This window comes from Lissotriton vulgaris, chromosome 3_1 (assembly GCF_964263255.1).
Source record: "Lissotriton vulgaris chromosome 3_1, aLisVul1.2, whole genome shotgun sequence".
Taxonomy (NCBI): Eukaryota; Metazoa; Chordata; class Amphibia; order Caudata; family Salamandridae; genus Lissotriton; species Lissotriton vulgaris.
In genome coordinates this window covers 1,485,172,477-1,485,191,163 of record NC_141689.1, presented here as the reverse complement: position 1 = coordinate 1,485,191,163, position 18,687 = coordinate 1,485,172,477, and the positions used below count along the sequence as shown (strand labels likewise).

The following is an 18,687-nucleotide window of genomic DNA, read 5'->3' as shown; positions in this document are numbered from 1 at the left end:
GGCAATGTGGAACGGACCTTGTGGATGAAACAGTCTATCCCAAAACTCTACTATGTACCAGGTGGGGTGATGGTGAGTGCCGGTACCAGGACAAGCTGAAAGAGTGAGGGCAGACTAAAATAGGTAACGAAGAGGCATGCTAACCCCGATGACTGTGCGACTAAAGGGATATGCTTCCCACTCCCCGTGTGGTTGGGTGATATTTCCAACTAAGAAAACGAGATCCTACGATTAGACACGTAATAACTCCTCTTGCATGCAAGTTAACCTTGCACACTTTACTCAAACGAAATGATTGTGTTTCTGGGGAAAATGAAATACTGAAGTCCTGAGGAATCCCTGGACCTGAGAGGAGATGAAACATGTTGACGGAGATTTATGGTCATAGAACCATAATATCCTTATCCATCATCCCTCACCCCCATTGAGATCATTATAATTCATACCCAAACAAAGTAAGAAAGGGAATGTAGGCTTCTTTGTTTTATTTGTATCTATTCTAGGTGCTCTGGTCACAGTAATATTCAAAGTGCTCCGTGGAATATGGTCGAGTCCAGAATGAAACCCGATGATGAAACCTGATGATGAACCATCCCACTAATAGTGTGGGTGAGGGTCTTACATCAAGTAAAATTTTTTTTTTTTTTTTAACAATATGAGATAGGGTATCTGATTGGGAAAGGATAACTTCCTGTATAGGCAAAGGAAACCCCGGTTTGGTGAGTGGCATTAGCTGGCCTATTGGATCAGACACAGAGTTGAACAATCAGGTCAATAACAGCCCTTGATTAAGCAACTTAATTCAGCTGTTACACCCTCCCTCAGAATTAAGTGGTTTCATCAATAGCTCATATTTAAACTGATGGTCAAGTTGACTAACTGCAGCACCCAAGAGTTTGGAACATGCTTGAGAATGTATACTTAACATTGCAGCCAGAGAGTGAAGGTAGATGATCCTACCTCCTTTTATGGAAGCACTACTAGGGAACGCTCCCTAACCTGGGCTTTTAGTCACATGGTGGAAATGCATGGCCCAAGCCTCCAAAGCCCTTTATGACTTCCTGCTTCTGATCATTCTTGATTGGTATTACCATCACAAGATACACGTCACTATCCCCAATAGGGTATTAACATGTATCCTCATTAGCACAGACCAGCATATTCACCGAACTCTGTCTGCAGTGGTGAAACTACCACAAAGACATATACATGCTTATTGGAAAGGTGACATTCTGTATAAAGCGGAATTTGCAGAAATACTAGTGCATCACAACATATGTAACTTAGCTGTAGATGTCCTGAATGAAAATTGCAAATGAATATACTGTGACTAAAGGGCGTGGCACTGTACCTTCGCAGTCACTATTAATGTGCACTCAACCTTTGCACCCTCAGATAACAAATTGTGTATGCCAAAAGTTGAGCAAGCCGTTTGCATAAACTTTTCTGTCTGATTTGACCTGACTCGCACACTTTCGTCCGATTTGGAATTCCTTAATACATTTTAAACCACCACAGAAATTTTGAATTAAATGGCATACGGTCAGATGGTCTGAAGTCTATCCACTCAGAATGTTCCTTTCATTGAAAATGTATAATAAGTTAAAGAAGGACTAATCCTCCAGCCAATGAATGAAAAAAACGAAAAGCTATTTGGCCTCGTGTTGACTGCTAGAGGTTTGGCAGAGTCAAAGCTGGTTTTGAGGAAAAGTGGGAAATATTTTTCCTGGTCTGAAAAAGCACACTCTGCCATAGTAGGAGTTGTTGGCTATGAAGGGAACCTCTTTATGTCCATGTGTGCTCCTTGAGAAAGTCCAGAATGCTGTCATTCACAGTGAAGTTTAGCAAAATGATGAAGTGGGCCTACACAGGGCCCCATGCTGTATGCTGTAGTGGGTGAATGAAAATGTGAATGACAGCAGTAGACCAATGGATGACCTGGGCTGACCGAGACCCCAATCAGTAAGGAGATTGTATAATTTTAGCAAAATCAATAGGTCTTGGGTAATGCCAGCTCCGAGTAGTCCCACGGATAATATTCATTTAAAAAAGGTTCAAATGTAAGCTTGAAGCAATCTATATTACCTATTTGTACACTCCTATTAAGATGCCGGATACACTACGTACACTGCAGCCTACATGTATTATGGGTTTCAAGGAGGATAGGGAAGATTGGTCATGGTCTCCATTATGTTGAAAATTGCTGGTTTATAGCTGTAAAAGTCTGGAAATCTTCCGCTATCTTATGATAATCACTAAAGGTACCAATAGATTTTTTTGTTTTGGTTTTTTATGGTGTGCTCATTTACTCAAATGGGTTAAAGTTACAGATACTGCTGCAGACACACAAGGATAGGGGCAGAGATATTTTTTAAGATTTCCTCACAAGTTGACTCTCCGATTCTAAGGGACCTTTACAACATTAATTTCTCTGTTCTTCAAACACAAAAATGGTTTCTAAAACAATTTTAAAATTCTCCATAGTGGACTTTCTTTATAGAATTTTTTATAATACAACTGTATTTGAGGTAAGCCTCGTCCATGACAAGAGCAGAGAACAGGGTGAACAGATGGAATAATGTTTCAAGCAACTCTACTACTCCTCAACCTATCAGCACCATTTAACACACTGCATCATGAAGCATTACAAAACTGACAAAAAGAAATGGGTGTTGATGGGAACATCTTCGACTGATTCTCCTTCTACGAACATATCAAACATCTTAATTATATCTCCATTCATAACTACACATTCACCTATAAGACATAAGTACCACAAGGAACAATCAACTCACCAGTCCTCCCAAAGATCAATATCGGTGATTTACTAGAACAAAATCTTTTCACCTCGCATGCTATAACACACAGAGCATACACAATCATGTATAACTTTGGAGTCCTAAGAACCTTAAAAGTCCCAGATTTAGCTGCTTACCTGAAAGACATTGATCAGTTTATGATAACAAATCACATTAAACTAAAAGCATCAAAAAGTTGATTCTCAGCGAGTTCATGCATATGCCTATGTACTGTATGGTTTTATTGAACATACCAATAAATACATTTAAACATAAAAAGTAAGATTCTTACATGGTGAGACTGGAAAACCCAAGGCTCAGTGACAGCCTGACTCAAAGAACTAAGACCACTACCTAGTACTCCTCTCCACGAATAGTCAAGGAAACTAATTAACAAAATCTACATTTGATGTCAGGTGAATACACCAACTTATTTTCAAGCACATGGGATATCCAAAGAAGATCCAGAGCAACTACTTCGCTCGTCATAATAAGACTGAATTAAGCCAATGGCTTGTACCATGGGTGTCAATGTCAGTTATGAGACTCCTCCAAACGATCCAGAAAGCACAAGTAGGACCACTCGTACATGTCAATCTATGAGTCCGCATCTTCCCGGACTTGGTGGCTCTGAATTGTCTCCTTCTCACTAGAAGATCTACTCTCAAAATACTCTGCATTACACAAAAAGAAATTGTTAGGAATTGGGGTTTGTGGTCGACAGAATATACACCCTGTCCAAGCAGGAGTCACAATCCCAGTAAGGGTAAGTCCAGCACACAACCTAAATGAACCTGTGCGCACCCTCCGGTAGCTTAGCACACAGCAGTCAGGCTTAATTTAGGATGTAATGTGTAAAGTATTTGTGCAACATTTAAGTTTCAGCAACACAGTGAAAACACCACAAAAGGACTCCACATCAGTTTAGAAAAATAGAGAATATTTATCAGAGTAAAACAAGACCAAAACGCCAAACATCCAATCAGTAGAAACTGAGATATGAACTTTTAAAGATTAAATTCCAAAACATTGCTTAGAAGTCAATAGCACCAAAAGGTTGCTGTAGGTCGCCCTAGACCGGTGTAAATCTAAGATCTGGCTGATCGCAATGGAAGGCAGGCTGGCTACAGGACCCACGCAGGGCCTGCTTATAAAGTACTTATACGGAGCAAGCGTTGGCATCGAGGACTCCGTGCGTCAGTTCCGATTTATACAGTCAGGTCGATGAGTCGGAATTGAGCCTCTCAGTCGTAGTTGAATGGCCAGCGCTGTGTTGGATCGAGCCTGGGAGCGGCATCTTTGGATTGGTTCTGTGTCATCGTCAAACCTTGCAGTTTAGACCCACGTCGTCATGAAATCAGCACTGAGTCGGAAGGCACTGCATCAGTTATAATTGCTGCAAAGGGGTCACTGCATCAATGTTTGCAGAAAACAGCTGCAGAACCCACTTGTGAGGTGCAGGACTGGAGGGGGTGTCTTAGGCAAGGGTAGAACCAGTAGTGTTGCAAGAAGTCTTTTTGTGACCTCTATTGTGACCCTGACACTTCACAGAACAGGAGGTAAGCCAACGAGCCCTTGGACAAACTTGGGTTCAAGGATGTACAGAACAGGCCCGGTCATTCTCACTCCCAGACAAGAAGCAGGAGGCAGCAGGCCAACACAGCAATGCAGGCAGCAAAGTGGCAGTCCTTACTACAGCACCTTCTTCCAGGCAGAATGTCCTTGGTTCAAGCAAAGTTTTGATCTGGTGTGGTCAGGGGTCCAGTACTTATACCCAAATGTGCCTTTGCAGTGGGGAGACATCAAACAGGTCTTTGGAGATCACAAGGTCCTTGCCTTTCCTGCCCTGGCTCCAGACTCACTACAGGGGGCTATGGAGCTCTTTGTGTGGGGACAGCCTTTTTCAGGAGCAAGTATCAGCTACTCTGTCCCAATCTACCTCAGGAAGGCCCAGCTTGGTGATGGGCCATCAGGATTCAAATGCCACACCCCTTTTCCCTTTGCATGATTGTCCAGAGGGAATGCACACAATCCAGCTGTCACCTATCCCAGAAGGTTCTTCAGAGACAGCCAGAGGCACAGATTGGTTAAAGTAAGAAAATGGTTACTTTCTAAAAGTGGCATTTTCAGACTTAAAATTGTGAGTCCAGAGACACCACACTCCAAAGCTCTATCTTTTCAAAATTGGAAATTACACTTAAAATATGTTTTAAGGCAATCCCAATGTTAACCTATGGGAGAAATAGGCCTTGCAGCAGTGAAAAGCAAATTTGGCAGTTCTTCATAACCAGGACATGTAAAACTCAAAAGCACATGTCCTACATTTTAAATACATTGCAGCCCACCCAAAGGGCTGCCTCAGGCCTACCTTAAGGGTGACATATGTAATAAAAAAAAGGGACGGTTTGGGTCTGGCAAGTAGGTTAGCTTGCCAGGTCCAAATGGCAGTTTGAACTGCACACCCAGGATCTGCAGTGACAGACCTGAACCATGTTTAACCTCTTGGCTGCTAGGCGTTTTCGCCCTCCTGTGCTGGGAATTACCATTTTGCTGTTTTAATGACGAGCTCAGCTCGTCATCAGCACATGACACCCGTGGGTGATGACGAGCTGAGCTCGTCATCAGCATCGAAAGGGTAAAGAACTAATAAGTGTGTGGCAGATATGGTGCTGCGGTCCATTAGTAGCATTTAATTTACAGGCCCTCTGCAAATATACTGTACTCTGATAGGGACTTATATGTAAATTAAATATGCCAATTGTGAATAAGCCAATGTTTCCTTGTTTTGAGTACAGAGCACATGCACTTTAGCACTGGTAAGCAGTGGTAAAGTGGCCAAAATCCTTAAGTCAGCAGAATGAAGTCAGAAAAACAGGAGGTTAGAAGACAAAAAGTCAGGGAAAAACGCCAAGGATGCCAGGTATAACAGAAATGAATAGAATAACTATTTTCTTGCAAACGAAGATTGAGAGTTACTCTCAGAAAAGGGCATTTTGTTCCAGATTAGCACTCAAACTAGTGATTGCATCTTACAAGACAACATCAATTGGGGACACATTTTTTCCAGTTCAAGACGCCAAGTAATGGAAATCACTTCCAGGAAGGATACAATCAATAATCATTTAAAAGTTAGGAGCATGGTGAAGATATGACTTTCTGCAACTTGAATCTATAGTAAACCAGTATAACTCTGTTACTCCAGAGCAAGTGAGGAATAAAGGGATCTTATTGAGGAGAAGCAAAATATACCTATCGATAGCAAAAGAGCTCACATTACACTGCATCAGCATCATACGGATAACATTTAAGAGACTGCAAAAGCCTCAATTTCAATGACAAATTCAATCATTGAAGTATCAGTTGAACTAGATCCAGCTACACAACACTAGGCATAAGGAAACAACAAAAATGTCTCTTCAAATATCGAGGTGTATTACGTTTTCATTCTAAGATTTTTCAAAGCCATCTGAGAAATTGTGCAATCATTATTGCATAACTTTACACCATGCATGTCCCTTGCATGTCAGCTGAAAAAGAGGTCTGCTGGAATATGAATGCACTAAAAACATTTGCATGAATGATGCTTCCAGAATCTTGGTTTGCAGCACAATTAAAAGTGTGTCTATACTACAGCTTTAGTGTCTACTCAGTTGCTCTTTATGACAAACTCGATCCGCACAAATAATGACTTGAAAACTTTGATCCAATAAAATGACACCCAGACTAGAAACAACTTGATAATCTATGATCTGTACAGGTGACAATGCTACTAATATAATGTGAAACAACCCACTTGCTCAAGTGCATCAAATTAGCATCACACATGGATCCTAAAAAATCCTATAATAATCTGAATTAGAAGAATATCACAAATCATCTGGCACAGAATGAAAATAACTCCGCTGGAATAGCATGCTACCAATCTGCAATGCTCTGAGTCTTTAATCATGTAAATAAAAATATAAATTTAGTTTAAAATTAATTGAAAAATAGAAGATTCCCAAGCTGCACTTTCCCACTCTGATAAATTCTTGCAAAAGGTGCTTTTGGGCCTCTTGTAGCAAGGCGTTGCATTCTGTAGCATTCCGGATAGCATGAAGGTAGTGAAAAGAAGGTATCTGGGAAGAGCTACACAGATGCAATAAGGTTTACAACCCTTAAACCAGAATAGCAGAGAGAGTATTCCATAATGTTTGTTAATGAAGGAAGGAGTCCAAACTTCTCAATATACCAAGAGTATAGGCAGGGAAGCCTAGGTCTTCACAAAATCATATATATTCACGATATTTATCAAGATGTGCGACCCAATATTCATAAGGACATGTTCATTACACATGTAAGATCAGTAAGAATAACAGCAGAATAGTACATGTATTTTACTGTCAACATAGCTAGCTTTGCGTGAAGAAAGATAAGTAGAATTACTGAGGTTCAAACGTACTGCTATTTTTTGGGGGTAAGTATTTGCAGTGTGTTGTAACCTCTCCCTTCCCTTCACCCACCCCTCTCCCCTCTCCCTCCTTGGTACAGCCCACTCTGCCCTCGGGAGTGCGTGTTAGAATGTTGAAGTGTGAGAGTCTGCCGCCAAGCTGGGAGCACCTGTTACCTATGACAGAATAAAGTTGTACTTGGAAACCCTTAAATGTAGTGGCTCTTTACTACATTTCTTGGCGACGAGGACGAGGAGCTGAGCCAGGGTCAGTTGGGTGCTTTCCCCCCTGGAAAAGTTGATGCTTGTGCGGAATTTTGAATTTAAATGAAGTACTCACCAGTTGATATTGAAGATCACAGGACAACAGACAAACCGGTAACCCAGGCTGTATCATCGAGGTGTTCCCGTGGGGGGACGTGAAATTCTCGACTACGGAAAGAAAAGGAAGTCGGGTGTGAAGCCTCGGTGAAGGTGAGAGGGTGCCGTGTGGAGCAGAGGAACGTTCCTTCCTCAATTGAGGTCTGACATAAGTCTGTGGATCTGGTAACCAGTGCTCCCTGGGAGCATTCCGCGGTGGAGGAAGCAGCATAGCGGGAACCAGCGTAAGAAGAGTCGGGACAGCTGGTCGTGAAGTGACGGTGAATGAATGGTCCGGCAGCGGAACACGGATTTCCCACAACAGTGAAAGCTGACGCTGAAGTGGAGCAAGTGAGGAGGCTCGTCTGCTATTGGTGTGGAGCGGGACTGCTGGGGGCAGCGCTGTGCAGGCATAGTTTGCCTGCGATGTCTGAGGGGTCGAAAACGGATTCCGACTGTAGCAGTGCTCTCTGACCAAGCCGTCCCGGTGACTAAAGGGGGCAGGCTTCACCCAGACTGGTTACCGACCGGGAGCCAAGGCTGAGCGGAGAATCTTTTTATTCTCAAGAAAAAAAAAAATGTCAGCGGAATAAATCTCCCCTGTAAAAGTTTAGATACGGCACCGTGTGGTGTTTGCCTTTCACGGAGGGAGAGGCAGTACACAATTGGGAGAGAAAGGAATAGTGCTCTTGCGTTAAGGAACCGCAAGGTCGACTACAGGAAGTTCCTGTTCTGCAAGCGAGAAATAGACAGAGGACTCCGCAGCCCAGAGGTGAAGGCGCAAGGAATCAAGACTGGTCAGCACCTGAGGGATTCGTACCAGGCTAAGAGGTGAGCCGTGGAAGCTGTGGGAGCAGAAAGGGTGCAGAGCAAGGAAATAGTCGCATTTCTCTTTCTGTGAAGTAGATTTATCCGAGGCGGAGCGTGCGACGCACGAGACAAGGGTGAGTGACAGCAGTGGAAACACTGGGAGGAGTGTACAGCGGAACCCAGTGTGAAGTGATTATTGAAAGGAATTGGTGACAGCGTGTGATAGGTGTGAGGACACACCCGAGGTACAGGGGTGTAGCGAACCCTAATTCCTGTGAGAGAAAGTTAACAGTGGCAGCCGATTGAGTCATTTGTGATATCTGAGGGGATCAGGGAAGGTGTGTAATCCCTGTGGTCCCGGGGTAAACGGAACTGAAAATGCGAATTGAAGCAGTGTGAGGAGATTAAAGAGGAACAGAGGGAACAGAGGGTGCAGCGAACCCTAGTTCCCGTGAGTGAAAACGAACTGAGGCAGCACATTGAGCCGTTTGAAATATCTGAGAGGATCAGAGAAGGTGTGTAACACCTGTGGCCCTGTGGCAAATAGAACTGAAAATGCGAATTGAAGCAGTGTGAGGAGATCCAAGAGGAACAGAGAGAACAGAGGGTGTAGCGAACCCTAGTTCCTGTGAGTGAAAACGAACTGAGGCAGCACATTGAGCCGTTTGAAATATCTGAGAGGATCAGAGAAGGTGTGTAACACCTGTGGCCCTGTGGCAAATAGAACTGAAAATGCGAATTGAAGCAGTGTGAGGAGATCCAAGAGGAACAGAGGGAACAGAGGGTGCAGTGAACACTAGTTCCAGTGAGTCAAAACTAACTGAGGCAGCATACTGAGTCATTGGTGATATCTGAGAGGAACAGGGAAGGTGGGTACCCCTGTGGCCCCGCGGCATCCTGCCGTTTGAAATGTCTGGAAGGATCAGGAAAGGATTTTAACCCTGGTTGCCACACAGAAAACGGAACGGAGGCAGCGAGTTGAAGCCGCGTGAGGAGATTCAGGAGGAACAAAGGGAGGGGCTAACCTCTGGTTCCGAGCTAGAAACCGTTCTGAGGCAACGCGTTGAAACTGCGTGAGGATATCTCGGTGGGGCAGGGAGTGCAGTGATCCGCAGTATAGTGCTCGGTAAAGACGTTGAGGAAGCACGTCGTGGGAGAGCTTTGCATTCTCAGGTGATCTGTGACCAGGGTACTTTGACCATTAGCATACAGGCGTGTTTAGAAGACACCTTTAGTGCATTTAAGGTAAAGCAGATAACCAGACCGTCTGTTCATTAACCCCATGGCTTGAGGGAACAAACCTCTGGTACTAGGAGCCACCGATTGGCCATCTTGTTGGTGACAAAACACCATAGCACCACTCACTAGAATATCAGGGAGAAAAATAAAAGAGGGAAAACAATATAAATGGGTGATTTTTCTCACTCTGAGTCGTTAAGGAGGTAATGGAGTGAGTGGAAAGAAGATTTGGAGGATTATACATCAGTTTTTGAGGAAGAACAAGCACCTCTCACACCAGAGGAAAAGGTGGAAAAATTATTTAAGTGTCTGGGAACGGGAGAAATGGAAAAGTACCACGAAAGGGAAAAGGTGGACATGAAAGGTACTGCCCGAAATATTTATGAGAACATGTTGAAGGTGTTGAAGGCACATCATACACAAGCCTCGTGGATTAAAGAAACAAAAGATGAAGTGTACAAGGAAGGAATGGATACCAAAGAGGGAGTTGAGGTGAGCGGATTGAACCCGGTGTGTACCATCTTCATAGAGGAAGTAACGACAGAAAGAAGCTCCGAATCTGGGCCTCTTAATAGTCTGGTAACCCTGAGGGAGTGGAATAACAAATGTGTAAAAAAATGTGGAAACAAATTGAAGGAGGCCAACACATGCCTGAAAACGTACACAGGGGAAGACATTAAAGTGAAAGTATACATAGTCATGGAATTAATGTACAAGAGAAGTAAGACAACTAGTAATAGATATACAGCTGAAGGAGGACCCACCATGCTAGGGTGGATGGATCAAAAGAAATTGAGAATATCTTTTATGGGAGAAAGAGAAGGACTCAAAGATGATCCGGCACTGATCAGTAGCACGGATGCAACTAAGGGTGAAACACGGATCGCTCGCACGTCAATGTCTAAGGGTTTGGAGGTCTTGCAAGATGCGGCAAGCAATAAAGTATGGGGAAAGGATGTAGCAAAGGACAATCAAAGGAAAAAACTAGAAACTTGCCAAGGTTGGGTGGACGAAAGAGAATTACAAAAGAAATGCGAGAGAAAAGGCAGTGGTGAGGAAGGTGCGAAAAACGGAGAGTTCGAGAGTAAGGGAGAGCGCACAACCAGTGCAACTAAGGAGCGAGAAAAAATAAAATGTAAGAGTGAACACTTCAATCACAGGGAGAAGAGGAAAAGTACCCCATCAGCTGAGTTCAGGACTAGAATAAGGGTAGAATATGTGAAATATGTTAGAAAGAAAAGACAAGTAGGCTTAAGTTCGTTTGAGGATAAGAGTGAGAATCGAGCCAAATTCTTTCAAAGGCCTTACAGTGGTAAGAGGGAGTATGAGAGTAGGGAAATGCAGAAAATACTAAAAGGTTCCCCAATAAGAGGCCTGTCAGGGAAGAAGGGCCCTCTTGATAATTTGTGTAGTATGCAGGAGAGTCATGACCCAGGAAGCACCTCTGAGTTCGGCCAGGAGAGTCAAGGAAACGAGCAGGATGACCGACTGGGGACAGCAGAGACTGATGCTAAAGTTCCGGAGTTCTTTGAAATGGAGTTCGTTAATGGTCAGGACTCTGCTTACGGCCAAGGAAAGGAGAGTAGTAGAGGGACCAGACCAGTCACCGGGGATGACAGTGAGAGAGAGATTTATCTTGTCAGAGGGAACAAGCGGGGGGTGTCCGTGCCCCAGATACTGTCCAAGGGAGGAAACAGCGTGGCCGCCAAGATCCTCCTCCTCCAGGGGGATGGAAAGACTGATAGAGGAGTTCTCAACTTCAAGTTGGAAGAAACTGTAAACGTGTTCACGCCAAGAGGATCCTAGGAGGAAAGTTAGGTGGCACTCTTTCCTGCCTGGTGCCTACGTCACTAGACCTACCCCGCAGTTAACAGTAGTTCAACGGCGAGGAGGTAAAAGAGGACCCCTAAGGATCGGCACAACCGTCAACATCCATTGTAAAATAAGGATGTTCAGCCTCTGCGAGTAAGGTCAGGACTCTGTGCGGGACCTAGCTGACCAAAGGAACCCATTGCTCAATACCATCCATTGTCAGTCCTATACGGAGGTTAACGAGATGGCACCATAGTCTGTTGTTTAATGTTTCTTGGTTACAGCTTAAATTTTTCCTTCACTGAGGTTAACTGTTTGCTTCTCTGTTTGTGATTTAATGTTTCCGTTGATCCAGCTTCTATTTTCCTTTCTCTTTTCTCCCCCTCTTTTCTTCCCTGCCTCCATGCCACCTCTCCTCCTATCTCTCGCCTCCTCGTTCCCCCTCCTTTCGCATACTCTCATTTTTCTTTTCTCCTTAAGGGGGAAGGTGTGTTGTAACCTCTCCCTTCCCTTCACCCACCCCTCTCCCCTCTCCCTCCTTGGTACAGCCCACTCTGCCCTCGGGAGTGCGTGTTAGAATGTTGAAGTGTGAGAGTCTGCCGCCAAGCTGGGAGCACCTGTTACCTATGACAGAATAAAGTTGTACTTGGAAACCCTTAAATGTAGTGGCTCTTTACTACACAGTGCTTTCAACAATTTATGTAAATGAAGATGAGTGACAATGCACTATTTGCGGCCAAAGCCTTTGCGGCGTTTGATTCCAATAACAGTGACAGAAATATCGGATTAAGGACACAATAGTTCATCCAGATTTTCCCTTTGGGAAGATTCTGCTATACTGAAAACAATGAAGTTGACATACCATTCCAATTGTTTCTAGGTTTACTATAACCTATATTTCCTTGTGTTCAGCAGTTGCACAAAGATATTTCTTGAGGTAGAATGAAAAGACATCCAAGAGTCAATTTTGGCAACGTTTACTTTGTTATTTGTGGCACCTAATTACCAGAGAGAGCAACATAAGTAAGGCATGCAATATACATTCATGATGCAGGGGATGAGGCCTATTGGAATGACCCCTGGATTTCTAATGTCTTTAAAGCTTTGTTTCAGGTCTGTGCTAGCTGGTGGCTGAGTCCTCAGTCCTACATCCGCATTTCAATTTCACTAACCTGATGAATTTCACAGCCAAGCCCAGATCTGCTATGCAGCAAGTCCCGTTCTTCTTCACCAAGAGGTTTTTACTTTTCAGATCACGGTGGGCAATAGCGGGTTTGCCTTTGGTGCCAAAGATCTCAGTGTGGAGATGACAAAGGCCACTGATGGAGGAGTACGCCAGCTTCAGCATTCCCTTGGTGTCCAGCGTAGTTGACTTCAGGTAATCATACAGTGAGCCATTCTCATGATAGTCTGTGATTAGGTACAGCTGGGTCCAGGATCCGGTGCCTTTGATGTCTGCTGCAATAAAGCCTTAAGAAAGAAAAGCATTACAATTAATTTAATGGTACGTAGCCTATGTACGATTGTGTATCTGTCTTCATATTACATATTTTAATACTGCTGAACATCCAGTTTACATTTCCACATGGATGGTCGACCAAGACCCATACTTCACTCTCCTTGCACTTATGTACGGATACAGACCGACTCAGGAATAAAGGCATCTTTTTTTTTTTTTTTAGAAAACATGAGACTTTTTCTATTTCAGAGGCACCTTTGACCAAGTGGAACTTTTCATGGGTGCCACTGTGGAGAATTCATGTGCAATGGTTAGGTGCCCAGTGATTTGCATATCTAATAATCAAAGAGAAGCCTGACATGTCTTGCTTTGATGAGCCGTGAGCAAAGGGCCTGATCTATAGTTTAGCATTCAATCACGGTTATGTCCGCCACCCTGATGTACCAAATGTAGTGATCCCAACAAGCTCAGCCGTGATTTCGGAACCTGGATAGGAACTGCCATTGTGAAGTGTCATGACAAGGTACAAAAAGTTATGCAGACCATGAGTGTTGATGGCCAGTCACCTACCTTTATCAAAGTTGGGTTTTTTAACTTCCAAAGTTGGATTTTGTTACTGAAAAACATAACTAATGACCCACATTCCAAGGGAACTTTTTTACTGAAAGTGTGTGTGTGGGGGGGGGGGGGGTTATTTGACACACAGACATCACACCATCTGCTATAAATAGGCTGCATGGTGTAATACCCTTCCTTCGATGGCCCCCTACCTTTCAGGCTGTAAGGAAGATTCCGATCAACCGAAAGCTATTGTATTCCACACAACCATAATAAGGTGGTGGACAGTGGGTTTGGTGGACAGGGTACTCCGTCACAGTTGTAACAGAGTATTCCATCTTCTAAACTCCCACTCTGCCCCTCAAGCAATAGTAAACAAAGGATGTAGGAGCATCTACTTTTTCCTTTAGGGTAAAAGTGGTAACATTGTCGATGTTCATACTTTCAAAGTCAGTTGCTGCTCAGAGTTAAGAAATTGGGATGAGGATAAGAATGCATGCAAGGATATCCCTAGACATTTAAGGCAAGCCATACTTCCACACAGGAAAATGTGGAAAAATGCCTGGAATATATAATCCTGATTCAGAAAGCTCGATCAGAATAGTGACTGTATTCAGAGAGGTAAATGACTGGTACAGCACCCAGTTTAAAGTTTTTAATTCAAAACTATTTCCTTATAGATATTTTTGTAGCACCTCTTTGGCGGTCTTAAAGTAGCTTTCCTTAGCAAGGGTTCAGGTTAAACAACTGCAGGAGTGGTGACCTGGAACCTGAGGAACCATCAGATGGGTTTCTGTCTTACAGGAAAAATGTAAAAGAGGCTAAAGAGGGCTAGAAACATTGCATTTCTGTTGCGATCAGCGAGTTTGGCGGGTAACTGAACCTTGCAATTTAAAACTAAAATATGCCCTAGAAACGCTTTCCTAAATTGGAGTGCAAAACCTGGTTCATTGTTGTTTTCTGTGGCACAGAGGGCTACGACAGAGTTCTCCTACTCACTCAGCAATGCCTGTGAAACCCTGCATATACACATGGAAGGCCATCAAACCTTGTGCCCCTTCCCGCCACCAAGCTGTTAACACTGCATAATTGGAAAAAAGTTTCATTAAGGAACACAATTCTCTACAGAGTGAGAAACAACAGGATGAAGGAAACGTCCAGTAGTGTAGCAAGAAATGCATTCTTTGACAAGATCTCAGTGGGGATGTATTTGCAAATGATTGATAGGAATCTTTAGTCTGTCAAGTGCTGCAAAGAATTTTAAGGCTTGCAAAAACATAATACGATCCTGAAACCATCATCAGTCAGTCACCTGAATAGGTGTAAAGTTGCACCCGCTGAAGCCGAAGATAGACAACAAAATATGGAGATTCTTTTGGTGAATAACTGGGTCAGACTGTTAAAGCGGTCTATACCAATGTTGACCTTCTCAAGGACTTCACAAACTTAGGCACCTGACATGCAACTTCAAGGCTACTCACAAGGTGAAGACGAATGAACCATTCTAGCTTGCCCTTTCAGACCCACACTAATGCCCTATCAGAGCAAGCCTCATTTTTAGAACCTCCTGCCTGAAGTATGGGTGTGTAATGGTTGTAAGTCCAATAAGTGGCTGCCAATGATTTTTCAGATGCTCTCTGTCCAGGCCCTTCACAGCCGAATGCCAGAACCCCATGCACATCCCGTGGCTCAGATACTCTGCAAGAGATAGATTACTTTTGATTCACTGTACAAGCCTCCGTTTTTTACAACAAACTACCTCTTGTCAAAAACGTATTCCTTCTCTTGCCTAGTGAAACGTCCTCATAAATCACCTTCTCCTCTTCAACATCACCAACACCACCACTTCCAGTAGCAACAAATTCCATAATACCCTTCTCAATGTGTTCCACCAATAAAAATTGCTTTTCTTCCCCTGCACCCTTTGGTCCAATCTGCATGTTGAGGTGATTTACTTCAATATTCTTCATCGTCTGTGTGATTCAGGCTCAGTTCAAAGTAAAGAACATTCTTAGGATCATTGAAGGTCCGTATAAATGGATTTGTATGAACATTTTGCAGTCTGGATTGCAGTTCTTCTATTTTATATTTCTGTGGAACAGAGATTGTTGCTCTACTGTCCTGATGGTGGTATAGTGAACCAAAAAAGGATGGATTTACCCCAGATCTTTGGCTGGGGGTGAATGTTTGACAACTTTCAGCATTCCATGCATCATCTTTTTGTGGTGCTATAGTCGCCCTAAGTGGCAAGGGCATGTCCAGACGTGGGTCCAGTGGTCGCTATGCCACTGGATTCAAGCTAGCATGGCTGATATGGGGTGATACCCTAAACTTGTCCCAGGATGCTTGTTCGGGCTGGACTGTTCCCATGGGGTGCAGGATCAAGACTGATTTGTATATGGCTGGGTCCAAACTGGGGTGACATGGTGAGCAAAAAAGAAACAATGGATTTAACCCATAACTGTGACTGTTGGTGAACCTTTGACAATGTTCAACAGTACGTCCATCATCAAAACATGGACATAATAATGTGTTGACTAACATTCGGGGTGTATTGTCCAAACTGTACTCCAGTCTGGAGTCTTTCTTTGATATGAAATGTTAGACCATTTAGTCAACATTGTTAACGGATTGTTGATTTTAAGTATCACAATCGCACCATTTTCACCAATCATTCTCACTGCTCCATACTTTAGAGCCCCTAATTTCAACATGCTTGTGTAACTTTGCAGGTTTATACAGTGATTACAACACTGTTAAGCCACATACATTTGATTATTAGACTTGTTTTGATATAGAAACCTAGGAATAAAGCTTCTTCTGCGGGATCAGTTGTTGTCCCTTAAATCTCTACCCAGATTTCCGAGGTTATGGGGTTGTTCCTTAACATTTAATATAATTTCAATGCATAAGCAATACAAATTTGATTGCTGTAAGAAAAGCAGGCTCTTGGACTTTGGTACGGATATATTGGTTTCCTATCATTTCAGATGCTTCCGCTTGATGGGAACGTTAAATTAAGCATCTAAAGGTGCTCTTATGTCATAAATTTGTTTATCTGCATCACATTCAAAACTGGATTCAAGATCACCCTTTGGAAGGACTACGCAAAAGAAACCAAGAGCATAGGACATTGATCCAAAGGTGTTCCGATAACTCTGATGTTCTAAAAAATGAATTACCTCGATTAGGAGCGTTGCCATCTTTTGCTTCCTGAAATCAAGTCCATCTCATTACTGGAAGACATTTTAGGAATCTCCTGTAAACGTTTAGGTGATCACTTTTTAAATTGAGGAGTCTTCAATTGTGGAACTGGTAGAAGGCATAGAGAATTTCCTTCATGTGCATTTTTTAAATTATAGGATCCTGGATGGTGAGTGTCCATTGATGCGAATAGGTTGATGTTCTTTCCTCTTTCTGAGGATCCTGCTCCTTTACAAAAATAGCAACTTTCAGCGATGGTTAAGAATTTCAAGTTGGTTCTACATGAATTAAATATGTTAAAAATCTCTACTTTTTGTTGAAGCCAGCTTCTTTTCCCTCAGAATTAAGTACTAATATGTAATCCGTAACACCATTTAAAGGCTGGCTAGTTGCGGACTTCGAAGAAGATAAGGAAATGGCAGCCAAAGACTTTGCAGCACCAGCACCCAATCAGAATTCCAGTGACACTTCCCGTGTGCACTGTGCAAAACAGATTAACTATCTAACAGTAAGACAATACATTTCTCATGCATGTCAGGGTACAGATGAGAAATGCACATCCCTGCATACAGCCAAAAGAAATCATAGCCTTAGCTATGTCATCGCTTGGTCCTTATCTTTCAGTTGCTAGAAGGTTATTTCTTCCATCTTAGATACAGAAATGATATTGTTTGTTGCATCAGCCCAAAGCAATTCTTAAAATCGGTCTAAATAACTGCTGTTTTAAAGAAAATAAGATGCCATCTGAGATGCCACATTAAACTACCTGTAGGAAAGTAGGATCTGTGTTTATGGTTACCTCAATTTTTTGCCTCGTGCTAAGCTGTTTCTGACTAGTCTGACTGGGATCCTACTAATCAGGACCCCAGTCTCTGTGCTTTCTTCCCTAAATTGGTATGATAAGTACTTAGTACCTACCAGATTGGACACTGGTGTGCCCTTGTCAGTCCCTGGTATATGGTACTGAGGTACCCAGGGCATTGGTACCCCAAGGGCTGAAGCATGAATTATGAATTATGCCACCCATTAAGGACCACTTAAACTTAACTGCAGGCCTGCCTTTGCAGCCGGTGTATGCTGGTGCTAGCACCACTTATGAAAGATATAGGTTTCCCTATTTCTAAGGTAACAGCAATTAAAACCTTTAAGTCACCCCTAAAGCAGGCCTTTCAATTCTGAAGGCAGGGTGCTCGATTCTAAGAGTGAGGGTGCCCATATATGAGCAGGACAACCTTCGGAATCCATTCTTCTGGGCTGTAAGTGCATCAGCCATTACGATATATAGAGTGGCCATGCATCATTACGCGATGGCCATCACTAAACTGGCTGTAACGAACCCCATCATGTTTGATAATCAAACATGTTTGAATCATAACCCCACACCGTAAACAGTGTGGGAGGTATGATTCCATGCAATGTAAAGCTCCTCTGGGAGGCCCTCAGAGCTCCTGGTACCAGTCTTCTAGAGCCGGACAGCACAACATGGATGCTGCCGACCAGACACAATTCTTCCCTCCTGCTGCTGAGCCAAACTCAAGCAGGGGAAGGAAGAATAGGTATCCTATCCCAGGGAGGTATGACCACCTCCCAGGCAGGGTTTAGTGTATTGCGGCTGGGTGGGAGCACTTGCCAGCGCCACTCAGTCTGCTTGAAAGGCAAATTTGGTGCCCTTCTTGCATAGTCCAGTTCAGACCAGCTCAAGGAGTAGTTGGCTCCCGCTGTGGCGCAAAACTGGACAAAGGACATGGGAGTATTTTTGACCACTGTCCGACCCCTCCCCTGCGAGGGAACCCTGAATCATCCCAACCTTTTCCTTAGGATACTTAAGGTTTTACCTGAGGGTGGGTCCCTAGATTTGTTGTGGGACAAGGTTTATTTCAAGACACCACTTCTACTCGTTTGTCACTCTGGACTTCGCTGGACTTCACTCTGGGCAGCAAGGCTGCAACTGGGAAGACTCCTGCTGCTCCTGATCTCGTTGCCCTGCTCATCTGCTGCAACGTCCATGCCTGTGCTTC

General features: G+C 43.4%; 1 protein-coding gene across 2 annotated transcripts in view; it reads right to left on the bottom strand.

Moving 5' to 3' along the window:
* Positions 1-18,687, bottom strand: part of BMPR1B (bone morphogenetic protein receptor type 1B) — a 290,354-nt gene that overhangs the window by 16,286 nt on the left and 255,381 nt on the right. For both annotated transcript variants that reach the window (XM_086961946.1, XM_086961947.1), the window contains exon 8: positions 12,621-12,918. In XM_086961946.1, coding sequence (XP_086818072.1) covers positions 12,621-12,918 — 298 coding nt within the window. The remainder of the gene's footprint in view (positions 1-12,620; positions 12,919-18,687) is intronic.